Genomic DNA, 21,692 nt, shown 5'->3' on the forward strand with positions numbered 1-21,692 from the left:
CATTCCACCCACCCACCAGTCTGTGTAAAAAAGCTTACCTGACATTCCCTGATATTTTCTTTCAATCGCTTTCAAATCTTGCCCACTCCCCCCCCCCCCTTGTATTAGCTATTTTTGTCCAGGGCAAAAGGAAGATTTAGCATCTTGCTCTGCAACTGGTACACCATTCCCTCAGTACTCTGGCACATCAACCTTCATTACATTCTCAAATGGAACTTGAACCCGCAACATCTTAACAACAAGGCAAGAATGCTTCCCCTGAACAACATTATAAACTGCACCATAAATTAATGCACCTCGGTCAAAGGTCCCAGTTTTCAATAAACACTGGCTTAAGCAATTGGTTCTCTGCACGACACGGCATATCTAGCACCCAACTAAACAGTAAAACAACTCATGGAGCAATTAGACTGCCCTTGCCCAGCAGACAGGAAACAGTCAGTGCAATAGCTACATACCCATACAGAACAGAGAGTCCCATTGAGAATCACAAGAGGCAAATTGTTCTCTGGCTGACAATAGTTAATTATGTCTCAGGCCAGCCCAATACTTTAATTAGACATTTAGTATTTGTGGCAGAGAGATCTGAAAGAGATACTATTTTCTGAAGGACACTCAAGCTGTACAGACATCTTGTAAATTATTAACTTTAGAACTGAAAAGTAAACTCAAAATAGAGTTGGTGAGATAAGTTGAATCTGAACCTGCTCATTCCTGCGGGGAAGTATTGACAAACTTAGCACAGAAGCCTGCCCTTAGGCCCTGCAGAGTCTGTGCCAAGTATCAATATCTACTTCAAAGCTCAAAGTACATTTATTATCAAAATATGTATACCATATACAACTTTGGGATTGCTAGCAGACACAAAAGAAACACAATAGAATTGATGAAAAACCACATACAAAGACCAACAAACATCCAATGTGTGAAAAACCAAATCGTGCAAAGGATTAAGAAAATTTAAAAAAATACCCAGAACATGAATTGGAGTCCCTGAAAGTGAGGCCACAGCCACAGAGCCACGGTAAGTGAAGCCAGTCCAGGAGCCTGATGGCTACAGGCCACAGCTGTCGAGTCAGCTCAGCACCGAGGCGAGTGAAGCAGAAATCCTATCCCCAAGCCACTTAATTTTCCCCACATTTCCATCAAACCCTCCCTCCACACCTACAAACCTGGGGCAATTTTACAGTGGTCAAATAATCTACAAGCTTGTGTGTGTTTTGGAGTCTGGGAGTCTCAGCCCACAATACGGTGCCGACTCAGAATCAGAATCCGGTTTATAATCACTGACATGTTGTGAAATTTGTTTTGCAGCAGCAGTACATTGAAAATTTTCTATAAGTAATATAAAATAAATAAGTAGTGCAGAAAGAGATGGACAGTTCTGTAGCAGTTTGCGGAACACTATTCCAGCATCAGCAACCCAGGACCAATGTTTAAAGATTAGCATTGTTTGTCACATGTACATTGAAACATCAAAACAGAATGAACATTTTTTTGAGTCAACAACCAATACAATCCAAGAAACTAGGGGCAGCCTGCAAGTGTCTCCATGCTTTCAGTGTGCCCACAACTTGTACATCCTTTGGAATGTGGAAGAAAACAACATAGTCACGGAGAGAACTTACCAACTTCTTACAGCAGCAGGAATTGAACCCCGATTTTACAGCTGGCATTGTAAAATGGAGCACTAACTGATACGTTGTGCCACCCTGCCTCCGTCTGTAAGAACTTTATACGTTCTCCCCATGACTACATGGATTCCATCCCACAGTCCAAAGACATGCAAATGATTCGTGTGTATCTCTAAATAAAAGCACATTGAAAGCCTACCACAAAGTGATAACATACTCATGGAATATATAGGAAGAGATAAACTAGGTTACACAGACCATTTCCACGCCTTAGCATGCCCTAATTCCATGTAAAAAGTAATTTAGCAAGACATCAGTCAATAGTCAATCGATCTGACCTTTACACCACAGTGAAGGAGCTTTTATGCTTTTATGATTGTGCATTGTAAGCTGTTTCAGGACACTACCTTTCTCTCACCACGCTCACAAGCCAATCTTCAGAGGCTCCGCCTTGAAAATTCATCCAGCTGCCCCCCCCTCCCCCACATCGCTTTGTTCCAGAACCACTTTTGGCACTGCTTCAGCTCAAAGTTAGTCAGCCAACTCTCATCATTTAATCTACTTAAATCATGTCCCTTGTCCCAGTGCCAAGCTTCAGTACAATAAAAACTGGGTTCCTGTACCACTATAGGGAGGAAGGAGGCAGACATAGCAACGCAAACATTGAAATCCAACCTATCAACCCTGAACATCAGATCAGAGTGAAAATTAGGCGGCAAAGAGAAGGAAAGCAAAGGTTTCATGTCCAAGATCCTTCACCAGAACCATGGTGAAATGTTCTATCCAAGGAATTAACACAAAGGTGTCAATTCTGTTCTCTGTCCACAGATGGTTCCTGGCCTGATGTCAGAAAAAGCCACAGAGCCAGCTCAAACATGGACTCCCCACCAACAAGGACTTCTTCAAAAGGCAATGCCTCAAGCCAACACCCATCATTAAGGGCCTTCACCACATGCCCTCTTCTCATTTCTACCATCAGGGAGGAGGTAGAGGAGCCTGAAGACACACATAGTCTGAATGACCCATGAACACTACCTCCCTATTTTGCTCTCCTTTTGCACGACTTATTTATATTTCCTATTGTAACTTCAAGTAGGTGTTTTGATGTACTGCAATGTAATGCGGCTGCAAAACAACAGATTTCATGATATACATCAGTGATAATAAACCCAATCTCTTTTTGCTCTTGGAAGACCCTCACCATCCAGGCCAAGCTCTCTTCACTGCTGCCTTCAGAAAGGAGGTACAGGAGCCTTACTTTCCACAGCACCAGGTTCAGGAACAGTTATTACCCTTCAACCATGTTTTTTTTTGGTCTTCCTTTGTATATTTGTTGTTTGTCCACCCTTGTGTGTGGTTTTTCATTGATTCAGTTGTGTTTCTTTGCATCTACTGTGAATGCCTGCAAGACAATGAATCTCAAGGTACTAAAGAGTGACGTATACACACTTTGATAATATATTGACTTTGAATTTACTGTGATCTCTGAACTTTGAAGAGATTGGGGACACAGAGCAGCTCAGTTAATCTCTAACCATGGTTAGGCAATGTTTCCATCTTCTCTCATGCCTCATACAGGAAGGGCACAGCCCTGCATAATAAACCTTTTTGCAAAGCCAAAAGAGGCACATTTCTAACCAGCCTACAGGCTAGTTCTCCATTTGAAAAGGAGTTTAGGCTCACAAACATCGCTATTCAGATGAGCTACTTGTGAGAACAGAATCAGTGATCTGAGTGCAAGCCTAGAATTTTAGGGAAAGAGCAAAGGAAATTATGTCTGAAGGGACCTTGGTGTTGAAGTGCCTTTATCCAAATGATACGGCTGTTGCAACACAATCCTGGCTGTTCAGATGTCGCACTATGCTCTGGAGCATTCCAAATGAATGATTCTGAAATGCTTTTCAACATATGTATTAATTTTAAAACAGTTTTTTCCCCACAGTGTAGACATTTACTCAAATTCTTCACCCAAAATTATTAAGGCAGTGGTCACTCCATAGAGAAAAAAAACTAGAAACCATCCAGCCCCTCAGACTTGTTATACTATTCAGGGACATTGATATCAAGTCAAAATCAAACTCCAAGTAAGTTCATTAACAAAGTGCATATACACTCAGTGGCCACTTTATTAGGTACACCTGCTCGTTAATGCAAATATTTAATCAGCCAATCATGTGCCAGCAACTCAATGTGTAAAAGCATCCAGACATGGTGAAGAGGTTATGATCTAAATGACTTTGACAATGGAATGATTGTTGGTGCCAGACGATAGCTCAGAAAACGCTGATCTACTGAGATTTTCACAAAGTGTCCAGAGAATGGAGCGAAAAACAAAAAAACATCCAGTGAGCAGCAGCTCTGTGCCTTGTTAATGAGGGGTCAGAGGAGAATGGCCAGACTGGTTCAAGATGACAGGAAGGCGACAGTAACTCAAATAACCACGTGTTACAACAGTGATGTGTAGAAGAACATCTCTGAACACACAACACATCGAACCTTGAAGTGAATAGGTCACAGCAGCAGAAGATCATGACAGATTCCACTTTTGTATAGAATAAAGTGATCACTGAGTGTATGCCACCATATACTACCTCGAGATTCATTTCATTTTAAGGTGATTGATTCATGGATCGATCAATCATACAGTCTTGCTTTCTCTCTCATATTCTTCAATACCAGAGTTATCAAAAGTTCATCAACCTCAAATTTCAAACTAACAATTGAACAACGATAATTATAGAAGAGGAAATAGAATGAGGTTCTAATCCTTTGGGTTCTGGGTTTCCCCAAGGAGCTATTTACTTCCTCCTACATAACAGTTTCTCACAGTAACAGTCAACCCCAATTCTGTTCTTTATCTGACATCTGTCTTCACCTTCCCCCAGTTCTTCCCCTCCTCCCTTCCTCCTCACAATCTCTTCCACATGAGTAATTTAGCAAGCGATTAGAACAGGAACTTTTGCCAAAGTTCCTCATTGATGTTCCGCAGTTAGAACCCGAGCTGTGTTTCAAGTCTCGTTCCAAGAGACAATTTAAGTTAGCTACACCAGTGGATGTAGCGGGAGTGTCTCAATGTTGGATCAGACATTAACTCACTCTACTACAGGGGCTCCTGACCTTTTTTATGCCACGGAGCCCTACCACTAACCGAGGGGTCCGTGGACCCCAGGTTGGGAACCCCTGATCTACAAGTTCTCACTTGAGTACTGAATATTTCTCAAGGGCAATGAGTCACAGAAAAACAAAGGATTTCTCTGCAAGTTCAAGTTTATTGTCATTCAACCATACATATGCCAACAGCAAAACTAAACAGTGTTCCTCTGGGGCCAAGGTGCAAATCGCATAGACACAGGTGCAGTCACACATTACACAATCCAGCACATACAGTCACAAAACAACATTAACACAAGTCCAAGTGGCCTGGCCTGAAGATTGGTGGGTTTACATTTAGGACAAGGTGCACGTTTCTCTAAGACAGTATAACGTTACTAATCTTTTGGGCTCTGAGTATCCCCAAGGAACCATTCTACACCCTCCTAGATATCTGTTGTTCAGAGTTAAAAACAGTGAGCCCTAATTCCATTCTTTATCTGACCTATCTGCCTAGACTGAAAAATTAACTCACAACAACATGACTACAGTAAACTCTCTAGTCGTGACCAAATTGCTTCTTTGTAATCTGTTGCAATTGCTTCACAGGTTACCAGGAGTTTACAACTCCTTCATTTTACTTCATTGGCTGCATGTATTTAGGGAAGTCCTGGAAAGGCTTATGAAAGAAGTACAAGTCAGACAACAAACAAAATTCAATTGGAAGAGCTTCTGTATTTTCTCGAAGGACCAAAATCTCAGTAAATTTATTATCAAAGTACATACATTCAGTGGCCACTTTATTAGGTACACCTGGTCATCTGCTAGTTAATGCAGATATCTAATCAATCATGTGGCAGTAACTCAATGCATAAAAACATGCCAACATGGTGAAGAGGTTTGGTTGTTGTTCAAACCAAACATCAGAATGGGGAAGAAATGTGATCTCAGTGACTTGGACTGTGGAATAATTGTGGTGGGGGGGGGGGGGGGGGGTTGAGTATCTCAGAAACTGCTGATCTCCTGCGATTTTCTACACACAATAGTCTCTAGCAGTTACAGAAAATGGTGTGAAAAACAAAAATCCTTCTGATGCACTTCTGCTGGTGAAAGTGCCTTGTTAATGAGAGAGGGCAGAGGAGAATGGACACACCAGTTCAAGCTGACAGAAAGGTGACAGTAACTCAAACGTTACAACATTGATGCACAGAAGAGCATTGTACAACACGTTGAATCTGGAAGTGGATGGAAGCAGCAGAAGAGCACAGACATACACTTGGTCACCACATTATTAGATCCAGGAGGTTCTAATAAAGTGGCCACTGACTGTATATGTTGCCATATACTACCCTGAGTTTCATTTTCTTGCAGGCATTTACAGGAAAATAAAGAAATAAAAAATATGGAAAAACTATAAAGAAAGACCAACAAACAACCAATGTTGAAAAGACAAACTGAGAACACGAGTTGAATCGTCCTTAAAAATGAGTCTGTAAATGGTGGAATCAGTTCAGAGTTGAGATGAATAAAGTTATCCATTCTGGTTTAGGAGCCTGATGGCAAAGGGGTAATAACTGTTCCTGAACCTGGTGCTGTGGGACCTGCCCGATTGTAGCAGTAAGAAGAGAGCATGGTCTTGTGCTGGGGGAAGCTGCTTTCTTGTGGCAGCGCTCTTTGTAGATATGTTCAATGGTGGAGAGGGCTGAGGAGGAGGAGGAGTAAATGTAGTTACCTCGGTTCAATAACTGGCCTAGGCTTCAGTAGAGACACAGCACAGTAACAGGCCCTTCTGGCCCCAAAACACCCATGTGACCAATTAACCTACTAACCTGCAACATCATTGGAATGTGGGAGGAAACCAGAGCACCCAGAGGAAACACACACAGTCACTGGAGGTCATACAGGAGTTGACCTCTGACTGCTGCTGCTATGAGGTGTTATGCTTACTGCTGAGTTGCCATTGGTCACACGGGTGTAATTAAGTGGCATGAACCTGTTACAGTGCTGTATCGGTCAATGCAAATATAAACTATTTAAATACTGGTCGGAGGAATGAAGAAGAGACTCTCTTCAGCATTTCTTTAGCAAAAGGGTGGTGAATCTGTGGAATTAATTGTCATAGATGGCTTTGGAGGCCAAGTCATTGGGTATATTTAAAGGAAAGATTAATAGGTTCATCAAGGGCGTTAAAGGCATACATAGAGAAGGCAGGGGAATGAGATTGATAGGGAAAATACATCAGACATTATCAATTGGTGGAGCAGACTCAATGGGTCAAATGGGCTACTACTGTCATAGTTATAGAACACTACAGTACCAAAACAGGTCCTTCAGCCTAACTAGTCAATCCAAATTATTAAATCTTCTAGTATCATCTATCTGTACCTGGACCATACCCCTCCATACCCTTCCCATCCATGTACTTATCTAAATTTCTCTTAAAAGTTAACCTGCATTGACCATATTCACTGGCAGCTCACTCCATACACCCACCACCCTCTGAGTGAAGAAGTTCCCCATCATGTTCCTATTGAACATTTCATCTTTCACCCTTAATCCATGATCTCTTGCTCTAGTCTCACCAAAATTCAATGAAAAAAGCTTGTTTACATTTACCCTAGGCATCCAGGCTTTTTCCAGTGAGGATGGGTGAGAGTGTTCTGGTGTCTTATGGTCCCTGCATGCAGTACCTCATCTGAAAGTCCCTGTCTCTAATACTGGAACAGTCCCTCAATGCTGTCAACTTACATTACATGCACGGGTTACTGGGCCTTGCAACCACTTCCATCTAACTTAAAGGCAAAAGAATCTCGTTAATATTTGAATTATTGATACTTCGAATATCTGATATTTTCAAAATTTTCTTTACATTCAATCGTTTTTATAGGGCATAAACTCAAAAGAGGAAAAAAAAATCAGATTCAGATTCAAGACAAAAGCCACAAGGTTTCGTTACAATTAGCCCCATTCTATCTACCCCAATGAGTTCCACAAATAATGATTAATTGGTTTATTCACAGAATCAGATTTAATATCACTGGCATATGTCATGAAATTTGTTAAATTTGTGGAAGTAGTACAATGCAATACATTAGTAACATAGAAAAAAAGAATTATAGTATGTATAGACATGTACTGTATACCAAATAGCTAAATAGAGCAAAAACATAAATTTACAAAAATGTAGTGAGGTAGTGTTCATGGGTTCAATGTCCATTCGGAAATCGGGTGGCAGAAGGAAAGAAGCTGTTCCTGAATCACAGAGTGTGTGCCTCCTTCCTGACAGTAACAATGAGAAGAGGGTATGTCTTGGGTGGTGGGGCTATTTACCACACTATGTAATGTTTACATTGGTAATTTAAGGAGAGAGGTGGACAAGGGTAAATCAATACAACAGCATTTGGTATAGCCAATACGACTAGTGCCATTGCTCTACTTACAGCAGTCTTTTTATCAAGGATCGAGAATCAACTTCATTCATCATATACATTTACATGTATTAGGAATTTGCTGTGGTGCATTGGTCAGGGTATGACATCCATCAAAAAAAATAACATTCAAAAATTATAAAGAATAAAGAATTATATCAAATATAAAGTTAGAGGTTAAAGTTGGGATATGGAGTATGTATTTATTTTTTAACTCTGTTATTTTGTAGAATCACATTAGTTAGGTCACTAAAGGAAGGTTTTCAACCCTACAACTCTATGCTGGCTCATTTTACTAGCCTTCAAACTAGTACCATTCCCCAATCAGAATCAGATTTGGATATCACCACTTTTCCAAATGAACTTGGGAACAGTGCACCACTTTTCCAAATAAACTTGGGAACAGTGACCTTTCTGTCATAGGTTATATCATTCTCCAAGGCAAAAAGGCTTGGATATATCCATCCTATGGAACCCTTCACACCTCCCCCAGTTTCTCATGATCTACAATTTCTGAAACCCAGTCGTCGTCACTGGTCGTCATGGTAACCAGTCTTCATCCAACACTACGGAAACACTTTGAATCTGTTAATTACTCCATCACTGTTAATAGGTTATTGCACTGCATAATTTGCTGCTGCTTTGATTTCTGTATTACAGCAGTGATTATGCCTTGCAAAAGTTATCCATCCATTGTGGAGTGATTTGGAACCTGATAAAATTTCAAAAGTTATTTAATATTTAGTTGTGTTTAACAGCTGGAGCAATACCTACTGGATTCAAAAATAAGGATAAAGATTAATTTGCCACATGTACATCAAAATATACAGTGAAATGTATTGTTTCCATCAGGTGTGTGGTGGGGGTAACCCACAAGTCTCACCATGTTTCCAGCACCAACATAGCATGCCCACAACGCACTAACCCTATGTCTTTGGAAAGTGGGAGGAAACCGGAGCACCTGGAGGAAACCCACCCAGTCATGGGGAGAACGCAGAAGCTCCTTATAGGCAGCAGCGGAAATCAATCCTTGATTTTACAGAATGGTGCTGTAAAGTGATTGCGCTAAGCACTATGCTATTATGCTGGCCCACCATTTATCTGTGGGGAAATTGCTGAGCCTATGCACATGCAGACTTACAAAAACAAAATGCCTCAGCAGATTGGGAGGCAGATTTTGGAAAGGTGCAAAAATAACAGGGTTGTTATCATGGGTGACTTTAACTTCCCTAATATTGATTGGCATTTGATTAGTTCCAAGGGTTTAGATGGGGCAGTGTTTGTTAAGTGTGTCCAGGATGGATTCCTGTCACAGTATGTTGCCATACTAGATCTAGTATTAGGTAACGAACCGGGTCAGGTCACAGATCTCTCAGTGGGTGAGCATCTGGGGGACAGTGATAACCGCTCCCTGGCTTTTAACATTATCGTGGAAAAGGATAGAATCAGAGAGAACAGGAAAAGTTTTAATTGGGGAAGGGCAAATTATGAGGCTATAAGGCTAGAACTTGCGGGTGTGAACTGGGATGATGTTTTTGCAGGGAAATGTATTATGGACATGTGGTTGATGTTTAGGGATCTCTTGCAGGATGTTAGGGATAAATTTGTCCCGGTGAGGAAGATAAAGAATGGTAGGGTGAAGGAACCATGGGTGACAAGCGAAGTGGAAAATCTAGTCAGGTGGAAGAAGGCAACATACATGATGTTTAGATCAGATGGGTCTATTGAGGAAAATAGGGTAGCAAGAAAGGAGCTTAAGAAGGGGCTGAGAAGAGCAAGAAGGGGGCATGAGAAGGCCTTGGCGAGTAGGGTAAAGGAAAACCCCAAGGCATTCTTCAATTATGTGAAGAACAAAAGGATGACAGGAGTGAAGGTAGGACCGATTAGAGATAAAAGTGGGAAGATGTGCCTGGAGGCTGTGGAAGTGAGCGAGGTCCTCAATGAATACTTCTCTTCGGTATTCACCACTGAGAGGGAACTTGATGATGGTGAGGACAATATGAGTGAGGTTGATGTTCTGGAGCATGTTGATATTAAGGGAGAGGAGGTGTTGGAGTTGTTAAAATACATTAGAACAGATAAGTCCCCGGGGCCTAACGGAATATTCCCCAGGCTGCTCCACAAGGTGAGGGAAGAGATTGCTGAACCTCTGGCTAGGATCTTTATGTCCTCGTTGTCCACGGGAATGGTACCGGAGGATTGGAGGAAGGTGAATGTTGTCCCCTTGTTCAAAAAAGGTAGTAGGGATAGTCCGGGTAATTATAGACCAGTGAACCTTATGTCTGTTGGAAATGATTCTTAGACATAGGATCTATGGGCATTTAGAGAATCATGGACTGATCAGGGACAGTCAGCATGGCTTTGTGAAGGGCAGATCGTGCCTAACAAGCCTGATAGAGTTCTTTGAGGAGGCGACCAGGCATATAGATGAGGGTAGTGCAGTGGATGTGATCTACATGGATTTTAGTAAGTCATTTGACAAGGTACCACATGGTAGGCTTATTCAGAAAGTCAGAAGGCATGGGATCCAGGGAAGTTTGGCCAGGTGGATTCAGAATTGGCTTGCCTGCAAAAGGCAGAGGGTCATGGTGGAGGGAGTACATTCAGATTGGAGGGTTGTGTCTAGTGGTGTCCCACAAGGATCGGTTCTGGGACCTCTACTTTTTGTGATTTTTATTAACGACCTGGGTGTGGGGGTAGAAGGGTGGGTTGGCAAGTTTGCAGACGACACAAAGGTTGGTGGTGTTGTCGATAGTTAGAGGATTGTCAAAGATTGCAGAGAGACATTGATAGGATGCAGAAGTGGGCTGAGCAGTGGCAGATGGAGTTCAAACCTGAGAAGTGTGAGGTGGTACACTTTGGAAGGACAAACTCCAAGGCAGAGTACAAAGTAAATGGCAGGATACTTGGTAGTGTGGAGCAGCAGAGAGATCTGGGGGTACATGTCCACAGATCCCTGAAAGTTGCCTCACAGGTAGATAGGGTAGTTAAGAAAGCTTATGGGGTGTTAGCTTTCATAAGTCAAGGGATAGAGTTTAAAAGACGCGATGTAATGATGCAGCTCTATAAAACTAGTTAGGCCACACTTGGAGTACTGTGTCCAGTTCTGGTCGCCTCACTATAGGAAGGATGTGGAAGCATTGGAAAGGGTACAGAGGAGATTTACCAGGATGCTGCCTGGTTTAGAGAGTATGGATTATGATCAGAGATTAAGGGAGCTAGGGCTTTACTCTTTGGAGAGAAGGAGGATGAGAGGAAACATGATAGATGTGTACAAGATATTAAGAGGAATAGACAGAGTGGACAGCCAGTGCCTCTTCCCCAGGGCACCACTGCTCAGTACAAGAGGACATGGCTTTAAGGTAAGGGGAGGGAAGTTCAAGGGGGATATTAGAGGAAGGTTTTTCACTCAGAGAGTGGTTGGTGTGTGAAATGCACTGCCTGAGTCAGTGGTGGAGGCAGATACACTATTGAAATTTAAGAGACTGCTAGTAAAGTATATGGAGGAATTTAAGGTGGGGGGTTATATGGGAGGCAGGGTTTGAGGGCCGGCACAACATTGTGGGCCGAAGGGCCTGTAATATGCTGTACTGTTCTATGTTCTAAACATCAAACAGAACTTTTCACACAATGGGTCAGATAACAAGAACCTGTTCATTTAGTCTGGTTTTAAGTGGAATCTTGGAGATATCAATGAGTTTTGATCAGGAATTCCACAGCTTGGAATTCAAGGCAGCTTCATTGGTGAGAAAATTAAATCTGAAAATAGCTGTGAGGCCAGATGTGGGTCATAGGGCTTCAGATAGGAAGGAGCAAGTCACGTGCTTCCAATGGAGAGAATTTTAAATGAAACAGAGTCATGAAAACAGACCCTCCAGCTCAGCATCCATGCTGACTGTGAGCTAGTCCCATCGGCCTGCATTTGCCCATGACCCTCTAAACCCTCCCTATTGTTGTACTTATCTACTCAGTCATGATTTCTGGCAGCTCATTCCAAATATGCACCACTGTTTGAATGAAGAAGCTACCCCGATGTCCCCTTACAAATCTCTTACCTCTGATCTTGTTTTTAAACACCTCCTCCCAGGGAGGAAGAAAATGTACCCTTTCTATGACCCTCATGATTACATATACATATCAGGTCACCACTTAATCTCCTACATTCCAAGGAGTAAAGTCCTAGAGTACACACCTCTCCTTGTGACTCAGCACCCTACCCCCTTCAAAGTCCAGGCAACATCCTGGTAAATCCTTTCTACAGTCTTTCTAGTTTAATAGGCTAACACAGTAGTCTAGTGGTTAATGCAATGCCTTAAAACACTACTGATCAGGATTCAGTTCCCAACACTGTCTATAAGGAGTTTGTCACAATGGGTTTTCTTCAGGTTCTCCAGTTTCCTCATACGTTCCAAAGACATTTGGGTTAGTAAATTGTGAGAATGCAATTTTGGCACCAGAAGCTTGGCAACACTTGTGGGCTGCCCCCAGCACTTCCTCAGAGCATGTTGGTTGGTAACGCAAGCAACTATTTACACTATATGTTCCAATGTTCCAATGTTGTGACAAATAAAGCTAACCTTTTCTTTTAGCTCACCAAAACTGTACACATTTCTCCAAGTGCAGCTTCACCAACTTCATTGTCACAACTCCTATACTCAATGGCATGATTAAATGCCAGCATACCAAACGCCTTCTTCACCATTCTATCTACCTGTGACGCCGCTCAGCAAACTAGGCACATGCACTTCTAAGTCCCTTGGTTCCATAATGCTCCCCATGCCCTATCATTCACTGTGCAAACCCTATGCCGTTTGGATCTCCCAAAATGCAACACCTCACATTTATCTGGATCAAAAGCTCTTTGCTAATCCTCAGCCCACATACCTAGCTAGAATTGGTCTGTACTAACAGTTTTGAAATACCAATGGCTTTAGACTATTTGCTGCCACCTGACAGGGGTGGTTGAACAAAGAGTACTTTTAATAATCAACCCTCCAAGCCAACCCAAGTTCAAGTTCAGTTTATCATTAAGCAACCGCACACACGTATACCACCAAACGAAACAACTTTCCTCCGGACTAAAATGCACAACACAGTACATTTCACACACACAACACATAAAGTAATATTACCACAAATGAATTAACAAATAATAAGATGCATATACAAGTTAAAAACTAAACAGTCATAACTTCAAAAACTAATAAAGTAAATAACGCTACTTGATAAGACCTGGGAGGTGGCAGAGAGTTCAGTAGTCTCACAGCCTGGGGGAAGAAGCTGTTTCCATCCCAACAGCTCTTGTTACATTATGGTACCGCCTGTCTGATGGTAGGGTGTTAAAGAGGAACCGGGGAACTCTATTCAAACAACAAAACCTACATAACCAAGATTAATCAGTTCTGATGCAAGGTCTCACCTGAAATATCGACTCTTTATTCCTCTCCATAGATGCTGCCTGAACTGCTGAGTTCCTCCAGTATTTTTTCTGGATTTCCAGCATCTGCAGAATCTTGTGTTTAAAATCAGTTTGCTTATTTTATCTGGAGATACAACACTGAAACAGGCCCTTCTGGCCCAATGAGCCCATTCGTTCCAATTACATCCACGTGACCAATTCCATATGTCTTTGCAGTCAAGTTAACCCTGTCTCATTAATTCCATCCAACGCAATGCTAGATTGCTTGCTGCTGAGTTAATCAGGTCACTTTGCAACCCCCCCAATTTGACCCACAACTTTCAATTAATTGCAAATACAACAATGTCTGTTTATTATTCTATGTGATCAGTCCAAATTCCAATAACAATAAGGAATGCTTTTGTGTGAATGAAGGTCCAAGAATTACTGCGTAAAAAAAGACTTGCCTTTCATTCAGCACATTTCACAACCACTGGTCACCTGCAAGCACTGGATACTTATTGTAATATTTCTAAGATGTGGTTGTTGTTATAAGTAGGGAAGACATGGCAAGCAATTGGGGCTGGAATACCAGGAAGAAAACAGAACATAGAACAATGTAGCACATGATGTTGGCCCACAATGGTGTGCCAACCTTTTAAGTTCAATCTAACCTTCCCCTTCCCCAGAGCCCTCCACTTTTCTATCATCCATGTCCCTATCTAAGAGTTTCTTAAATGTCCCTAATGTCCCTTCTACCACCACCCCTGCAAGCACGTTCCATGCACTTGCAACTATGTAAAAAAGCCTCCCTCCTATACTCCCCTTTATACTTTCCTCCTATCATCTTAAAACTACAACCTCTTGTGATAAGGATTTCTGCCCTGGGGAAAGGTCTCTGGTTGTCCATTTGATCAATGCCTCTACCATCTTGTACACCTCTTATTAAGTCATTTCACATACTCCTTCACTCCAAGGAGAAAAGCCCTAGCTCACTTAACCTTCCCTCATAAGACATGCTTGTAAACCAGGCATCATCCTAGTAAACCTGCTCTGCGCCCTCTCTATAACAAGGTGACCAGAACTGAACACAAGGACCCTCATCATCCAGACCATGCTTTCTTATCACTGCTACAATCAGGCAGCCATTACAGGAGCCTCAGGTCCCACACCACCAGGTTCAGGAACAGTTATCACCCCTTTGCCTCCTGAACCAGAGTGGATAACTTCACTCATCTCAACTCCGAACTGATTCCACCATCTACAGACTCACTTTTAAGGACTCTACAACTCGTGTTCTCAGTTTGTCTTTTCAACATTGGTTGTTTGTTAATCTTTCTTTATGTATAGTTTTTTCCATAAACTTTTTTATTTTATTTTCCTATAAATGCCTGCAAAAAAAATGAATCTCAAGGTAGGATATGATGACATATACATTCAGTTCCACCACCCATCGACTCATATTCAAGGACTCTGCAACTCATATTTTTAGTTTTATTTACTGTACTTATTGTATTTATTATTATTTACACAGCTTGCCTTCTTATGCACATTGGTTGTTCATCCATCTTTGTTTGTCTGTATTGATTCTATTGTATTTTTTTTTCTCCTGTGAATGCTGGCAAGAAAATGAATCTCAGTGTAGTATATGGTGAGACACAAGACATGTATTTTAATAATGCATTTAATTTGAACATTGAACATTCTAATGGAACTGCCTGTACTCACCATTGAGTTCAGATAGTATATAACAAGAGAGAATTGGCTTTCACAAGGGTGACACTGTAGCATAATGATACTACAGTGCGAGCAATGTGAGTACAATTCTTGCTGCTGTCTGTAAGGAGTTTGTACGTTCTCCCCAATGACTGCTGGGTTTCCTCCAAATACTCTGGTTCCTGCCCACCTTTCAAAGACGTAAGGATTAGTAGGTTAATTGGTCATATTGGTAATTGGACAGCGCAGGCTCATTGGCCGGAAGGACCTGTTACCATGCTGTACCTCTAGGCAAAATAAAATTTCAACTTAGTCTACTACAAACCATCAATACAACAGCAGGCTGGTGGCTCCTTTCCGGTTTGATGAGAGTCAGCTGTTTCCCTTCTGCATTGCGGCTCTTAGTTTGGAATGTTGATGGAATTTTGAAACAAGTCTAGATTGTGAACCTAATATATTGCAAACAAAAGCATAGAGCCCCACAATGGCCAATACGTACAAGATGTGGTGTTGCAAAAATCCATGGTAACAAGACAATTAAAAGCATCGAATGTACAACAGGTTCAGGAACAGTTACTACCCCTCAACTATCAGGCTCTTGAACCAAAAGGAGATAACTACACACAATTTTATTTACCTCATGTTCCAACAACCTATGGACTCACTTTCAAGGACTCTTCATCTGATGTTCTTGATATTTATTGTTTATTTATTATTATTCTTTCTTTCTTTTTTATTTGCAAAGTTTGTTGTCTTTTGCACACCCATTGAATGCCCAAGCAGGTCTGGTCTTTCATTGATTCTATTATGGACTTATTGAGTATGTCTGGAGGAAAATGAACCAGGGTTATATATGGTGACATATGTACTTTGACAATAAATTTACTAGACTGTGCTAGATTAGTTTCAGTTGCAATGGGTTCTTTATTCAAGGCAAGAAAAGCTCCACATTATTTTTCTATTTACCATTCATGTTCAGAATATCATTTTCTTCTTACTTGCACAATTTGTCTACTTTTGTACATTGGTTGTTTGCCCAACTTTGTTAATGTACTTTCTTTTTCTTAAATTCTATTTTCCCTAAATTCTATTTGTATTTATTGCATTTACAAGGGGAGCGCATAATGTTAAGATCATTGGAGAAAGTATAGGAAAGGGTGTCAACACCATAAGACATAGTAACAGAATTGGGACATTCAGGTGATTGAGTCCATTCTATCATGGCAGATACATTAGGGACATTTAAGAGACTCTTAAATAGGCACATAGATGATAGAAAAATGGAGGGTTATGCAGAAGAGAAGAGTTAGATTGATCTTATAGTAGGTTTAAAGGTTGGCACAGCATTGTTTGAAGGGCCTGTACTGTGCTGTATTATTCTATGTTCTATTTCTTTATTTTGCCTGCAAGAAAATGAATCTCAAAGTAGTATATGGGAACATTAAACAAAAAGAATGCTGGACAAACACAACTGGTTAGACAGCATCTACGGAGAGGAACAGTCGACATTTGGTTCCAAGAACCTTCTGAAGGGTCCTGACGAGGGTCTCAGCTCAAATCACTGACTGTTTACTCTTTTCCACAGATGCTGCCTGGCCTACTGAGTTCCTCCAGCATTTTGTGTGTGTTGCTCTGGATTTCCAGCAGCTGCAGAACCTCTTGTGTTTGTGGTAACATATTCATACATTAGTAATAAAATTTTACTTTGACAAACATGTCAGGATGATCACACTTCACCAGAATGGGAAGAGCATTTCCAACACTAAGTGTCCTGTACATTTGGGAGTTTAGAAGAACAAGGGGGGGGGGAATCTCAATGAAACCTATCAAACATTGAAAAGCCTAGAAAAAGTGGATGTGGAGAGGATGTTTCCAATAGTGAGGAAGTGTAGGACCATAGGGCACAGCCTTAGAATAGAAGGATGCCACTTTAAAACGTAGGTAAGGAGGTATTTATTTAGCCAGAGGGTGGTAAATCTGTGGAATTCATTACCACAGATGGCTGTGAAGGCCAGTTCATTGGGGATGTTTAAGAGCATCAAAGGTTACAGCAAGGAGGAGGATAATGGTGTTGAGAAGGATAATAAATCAGCCATGGTTGAATGGCAGAGCAGACTCAATGGGCTAATCGCCCTAATTTGCTCCTACGTCTTATATGAAATTTGCAGTTTCCCTATGGAGTGCGCCTCCACAGTTCGGTAATCCATTTACACTCACTGTGAGGCCAAACTCATGCGTAAGGAATGGTCACTTAAGTATTACAACACTGCTGGCATCTGCCAAGTGAACGCAGGCAACAGCGGGACAATAGATGCCTGGACGCTGGTGGGTGTGTGTGTTAAAATAAGTCTTTTGTAAAAAGATGGATTCCCACAGTCTTTACAGGATCTTTGTACAGTGAACCAGAAATAAGAGTTAAAATTTCTCAATAAATCCTCCACCACTGAGGAAGAAAAAATAACTAAATAATTAAGGTTTTTGAACCTTATATCCCATTAAAGTTCAGATACTGTTAATCTAGTCAAAATTTTCAAGGAGTTCGAGAAAGTTATAAAGTCTGTTTCTGGCCTTCGTCTCAAAATATTCCTTTAACCGAAAATAAGCTCTTTGGAAACTACCAAGTATTTCTCTTTCGTTTTAAAGAAAGGAGAAGAGCTCTGATTATCTTTTTTAAAAAACGTTTTGATATAGGGCTTTACGCAGGCCCTCAAAAACAATTTAAACTTTTTATTTAAAAAAAACTCTTTCAGGTCCGATTTTAAAGCGTAACGCTTGATAAATGGACCCACGCCCTCCAAGCAGCCTTATCTCGAATAAAACGTTCAATTTTTGCAACGCCCTACCGACCTGTATTGATTTTTGAGATTTAAATGAAACATGTCTGAAATAATTTACATCAAAAATGAAGATTTAATTCCCAGACGAACGAGATACAAACACAGATAGTAAAGCCTTGTAAGGGAGGAAGCCTTGAATACTTTCTTGAAAAACAAACACTTTTATAAAATCTCCTTAAAAAAAAGTCTTCAGATCTTCACGTATGGAAATTGATTTTACTTTGGGTCTTGGGTCCGAAAAAGAAAAAGGGTGGTTTGATATACTTCCGCCTTCTTGGCGCCTTCAACGGTGAGAAGGTTCCGAAATATAACGAGTGAGAAAAAGCAGCGGAAATCATGACAGGCTTTCGCTACAATTTTCCACAGGGAAATGCCGAGTTACAGTTGGTTATGGTGTCTGCCGGGCTACAGTTTCCTCATGTAACTGCCAGGCTCTAGTTTACTACAATGAAACTGTCGAGCTATAGTTTGTTACAGCGAAACTGACTTGCTATAATGTAGCTGATCAAGTGGACCCCGGAGCACGCGACCATCGTGTCGATTTCAGCTCACCTTGTCCAGGCAGTTGACTTTTTCGGTCGGATAGACGATTTTTTTACATCTAGCGCACGGAGGATTCATTTTACAGGCTTTTTTTTGTTTGTTGCCTCTCCCGTTTTCTAGCTGCAGTTCGGTCTTTCCAAATGTCTGAATATTTCCCACTTTTTTTCTCGCTCCCTCGGTCTGATTACCTCCTTCCGCTTCTATGTGAAGCAGTTTTCTCTCTGATCTAATGAGGGAATAAACAGGAGGGGCCCCTGAGAACGAGCCCTGAAGAAACTGCACGTCGAAAAAGGGTTGGGTCTGGCGAGCGGGGGGGGGGGGGTGAGAGATTCTGAAGGAGCGCGCACGCTGTTCGAAGACGCACACGCTCAGAAAATGGAAGAGGACTTGTTAGGCAGGCGACAATTCTGCAAGACGGTATAAACCCTTCAAACAATACGCCACAAACAATCCAGAACGGATTGTGCTCGGCTTATGTGTGTCATTTTTGTTTGAAGATCATGTCAGCTAAAGTAACTTTTATTTATTAAAATACATAAAGGAACATTGTTATGTTAGTAACCACAGGTGTGTTCAAAGACCGAGGCTGCACTGATAACGAAAGTATTTTTAATATTTATTCGTGTATCAAAATCTAGGCGTTGCTGACCAAGTCAATAATCATTATCGGTCGCTAGCTGTTCTTAAGAAAGCGGCATTGAACCACATATTTTAACCCTTGTAAAGACACTACCTCAAAAAGGCAGCATCCGTTATTAAGGACCCTCACCATCAAAGACATGCCCTTTTCTCATTGCTACCATCAGGGAGAAGGACGCACACTCAACGTTTTAGAAACAGTTTTTTCCCCTCCACCATTAGCTTTCTGAACGGTCCATGCACCCACGAACACCACCTCACTATTTTTGCTTTAGTTTTGCACTACTTAATTTTTTTCCTATATATATATTTATTGTAATAGTATTTTTATGTCTTACACCGTACTGCCGCCGCAAAACAACAAATTTCACAACATGTCATAATAATAAATCTGATTCGAATTCGGAGAGCTGTACAGCACAGAAACAGGCCTTACGACCCAGCATGTTACTCATGTATACTATCCCCATTTGCCGACAACCGGCGCCAGGGAATTCCTACAACGCTGATGGGTAAGGGGTTCTAAGATTTTAAATTAGCGGCCAAGAAGGAACAAACATATTTCCAACGCATGAGTGTAAGGCAGTTACAGGTGCTGGTGTGGGATGGTCAAAAGGGAAGTTTTGTTTTGACAAAGCACGTGGGTTAGGGCTAATGATTCTTGACCTCTGGGGCATGTTATAGCTATTGCGTCATTAATGATTTGCCTTCGCCTCCGTGGACCTTAAACTCTGTAATTAATTTCCTAATTCCCAAGTCACACCCTCCTTTAAAAAGCGCTTTTAAAGTCAGCCTCGTTGACTGAACCCCTCTTAAATGGGTCTGTCAAATTCCCCCTTTTGAATACAGTCCTGTGAACTATTTGGCCATGTTTCCCTACTTTACCCCAGACACTATATGTTGTTTGGGAACTCCCAGTTGCCTGACATTATAATTCCACTTCCCATTCTCACGCAGGTCTGTCCACAGCCTCACCCACTGCCAAATTGAGGCTAAATGCAGATTAGAAGAACAGCACTTCATGCTCCATTTTGGTAGTCTCCAAAATGGCATGTATAGATTGCTCCAACTTCTGTCAACCCCTCATCTCTGTCCCTTTTTTTTACCTTATCCAACCATTTCCATCATCCCATTTCTTTCCTCTTCCAAGCCCTCTAGATCTGTACATCACCCATGGATTCTTCTCTCTGGTTCCCCTCCTTCCCTTTATTCCATGGTCCTTCAATGGCTTATCTTCTTAAATGTTCATATGATCCTCTCCTATTAGATTCTTCAGCCCTTTGTCACTCCCAGCAAAAAGCTCTAATTTATTTAAATTGAGAGGTACAGCATAGTTACTGGCCCAGCGAGCCCCTGTGTACCTATGTGACCAATTAACCTACTCACCCACTCTTTGGACTGTGGGAGGAAATCCATGGTGTCATGGAGAGAACATACAAACTTCTTACAGATAGTAGCAGGAATTAAACATGGGTTACTAGAGCTGTAATAGTGTTACACTAACCACTACGCTACTGTGTCACACCACTTTTTCCACTCTTCCTACCTTTTTTATGCAGTCCATCCCCTCTCTTTCTTTCTAGGCTCGATGAAGGGACTCAATGTGAAATGCTGACTTGTCTTACTTCTGTCCATAGATGCAGCCTGACCCGTTGAGTTCCTCCAACTTTTTGTGTGTTGCTTCGATTTCCAGCATATGCAGAATCTCTTGCATTTCTGATTCTGGGTTTGTCCACTAATGAAGCAAAATAATAAAAGTTGCCTTTGGACAACTTTGGGGGCAGATTTTTAAAAAAAATAAGGTTAAATGAAATAAAGTCTAAGTTTAACTAGCAGTGAGTTATATATGGGCTTTGAGACAGAAGTCATGAGTCTTTAATCTTAGTAACAACTTGAATATGCAAACTCTGCACTTCTGTTTTTCTCATGGGGAGAGCATCCAAACTCCTTACAGACAGTAGGTGAACTGAATCCAAGTCAGTGGCACAACAAAAGTGCTAAGCTAATTGATATGATTCCATGTTACCCAACTGCACAGTACTATAGCAGAGCCAAAACCGGGGTTCAATTCCCACCATAAGGAGTTTATACACTCTCCCTTTGAACACGTGAGTTTCCACCCGCATTCCAAAGACATGAGTTAGTAGCTTAATTGGTCACGTGGGTGTAATTGGGCACCATGGGCTCAAGGAGCTGGAAGGATCTGTTACAATGCTGTATCTCTAAATAAAATTTTAAAATAAAATAATTGACCCGCTATCTTCTAAATAAAAAATAAATGCAGGAAATGTGAAATAAAAGCAGTGAATGCTGGAAATACTCAACAGGTCAGGCAGCAACTGTGGAAAGAGGAACAAAGTTAACACTTCAGGTCAAAGCCCCTTAGTCAGACCTGAAGGTAAAGTAA

General features: G+C 41.3%; 1 protein-coding gene across 3 annotated transcripts in view; it reads right to left on the reverse strand.

The window, feature by feature from the left end:
* The window catches only part of LOC132384968 (LIM and SH3 domain protein 1-like), a 204,574-nt gene extending 185,632 nt beyond the window's left edge, over positions 1–18,942 (reverse strand). Inside the window, exon 1 of one of the 3 annotated variants that reach the window (XR_009509046.1) lies at positions 18,656–18,938. Coding sequence is in view for 2 of the 3 variants with exons in the window: in XM_059956661.1 (XP_059812644.1) it covers positions 18,656–18,724 (69 nt within the window). In the remaining variant the exon portion in view is untranslated. Of the gene's footprint in view, positions 1–18,655 lie in introns of all 3 variants that reach the window. The other 2 variants (XM_059956661.1, XM_059956662.1) reach the window with 2 other exon arrangements.
* Between the last annotated feature and the right edge of the window lie 2,750 nt (positions 18,943–21,692).

Source organism: Hypanus sabinus, chromosome X1 (assembly GCF_030144855.1).
Source record: "Hypanus sabinus isolate sHypSab1 chromosome X1, sHypSab1.hap1, whole genome shotgun sequence".
NCBI classification, from domain to species: Eukaryota; Metazoa; Chordata; class Chondrichthyes; order Myliobatiformes; family Dasyatidae; genus Hypanus; species Hypanus sabinus.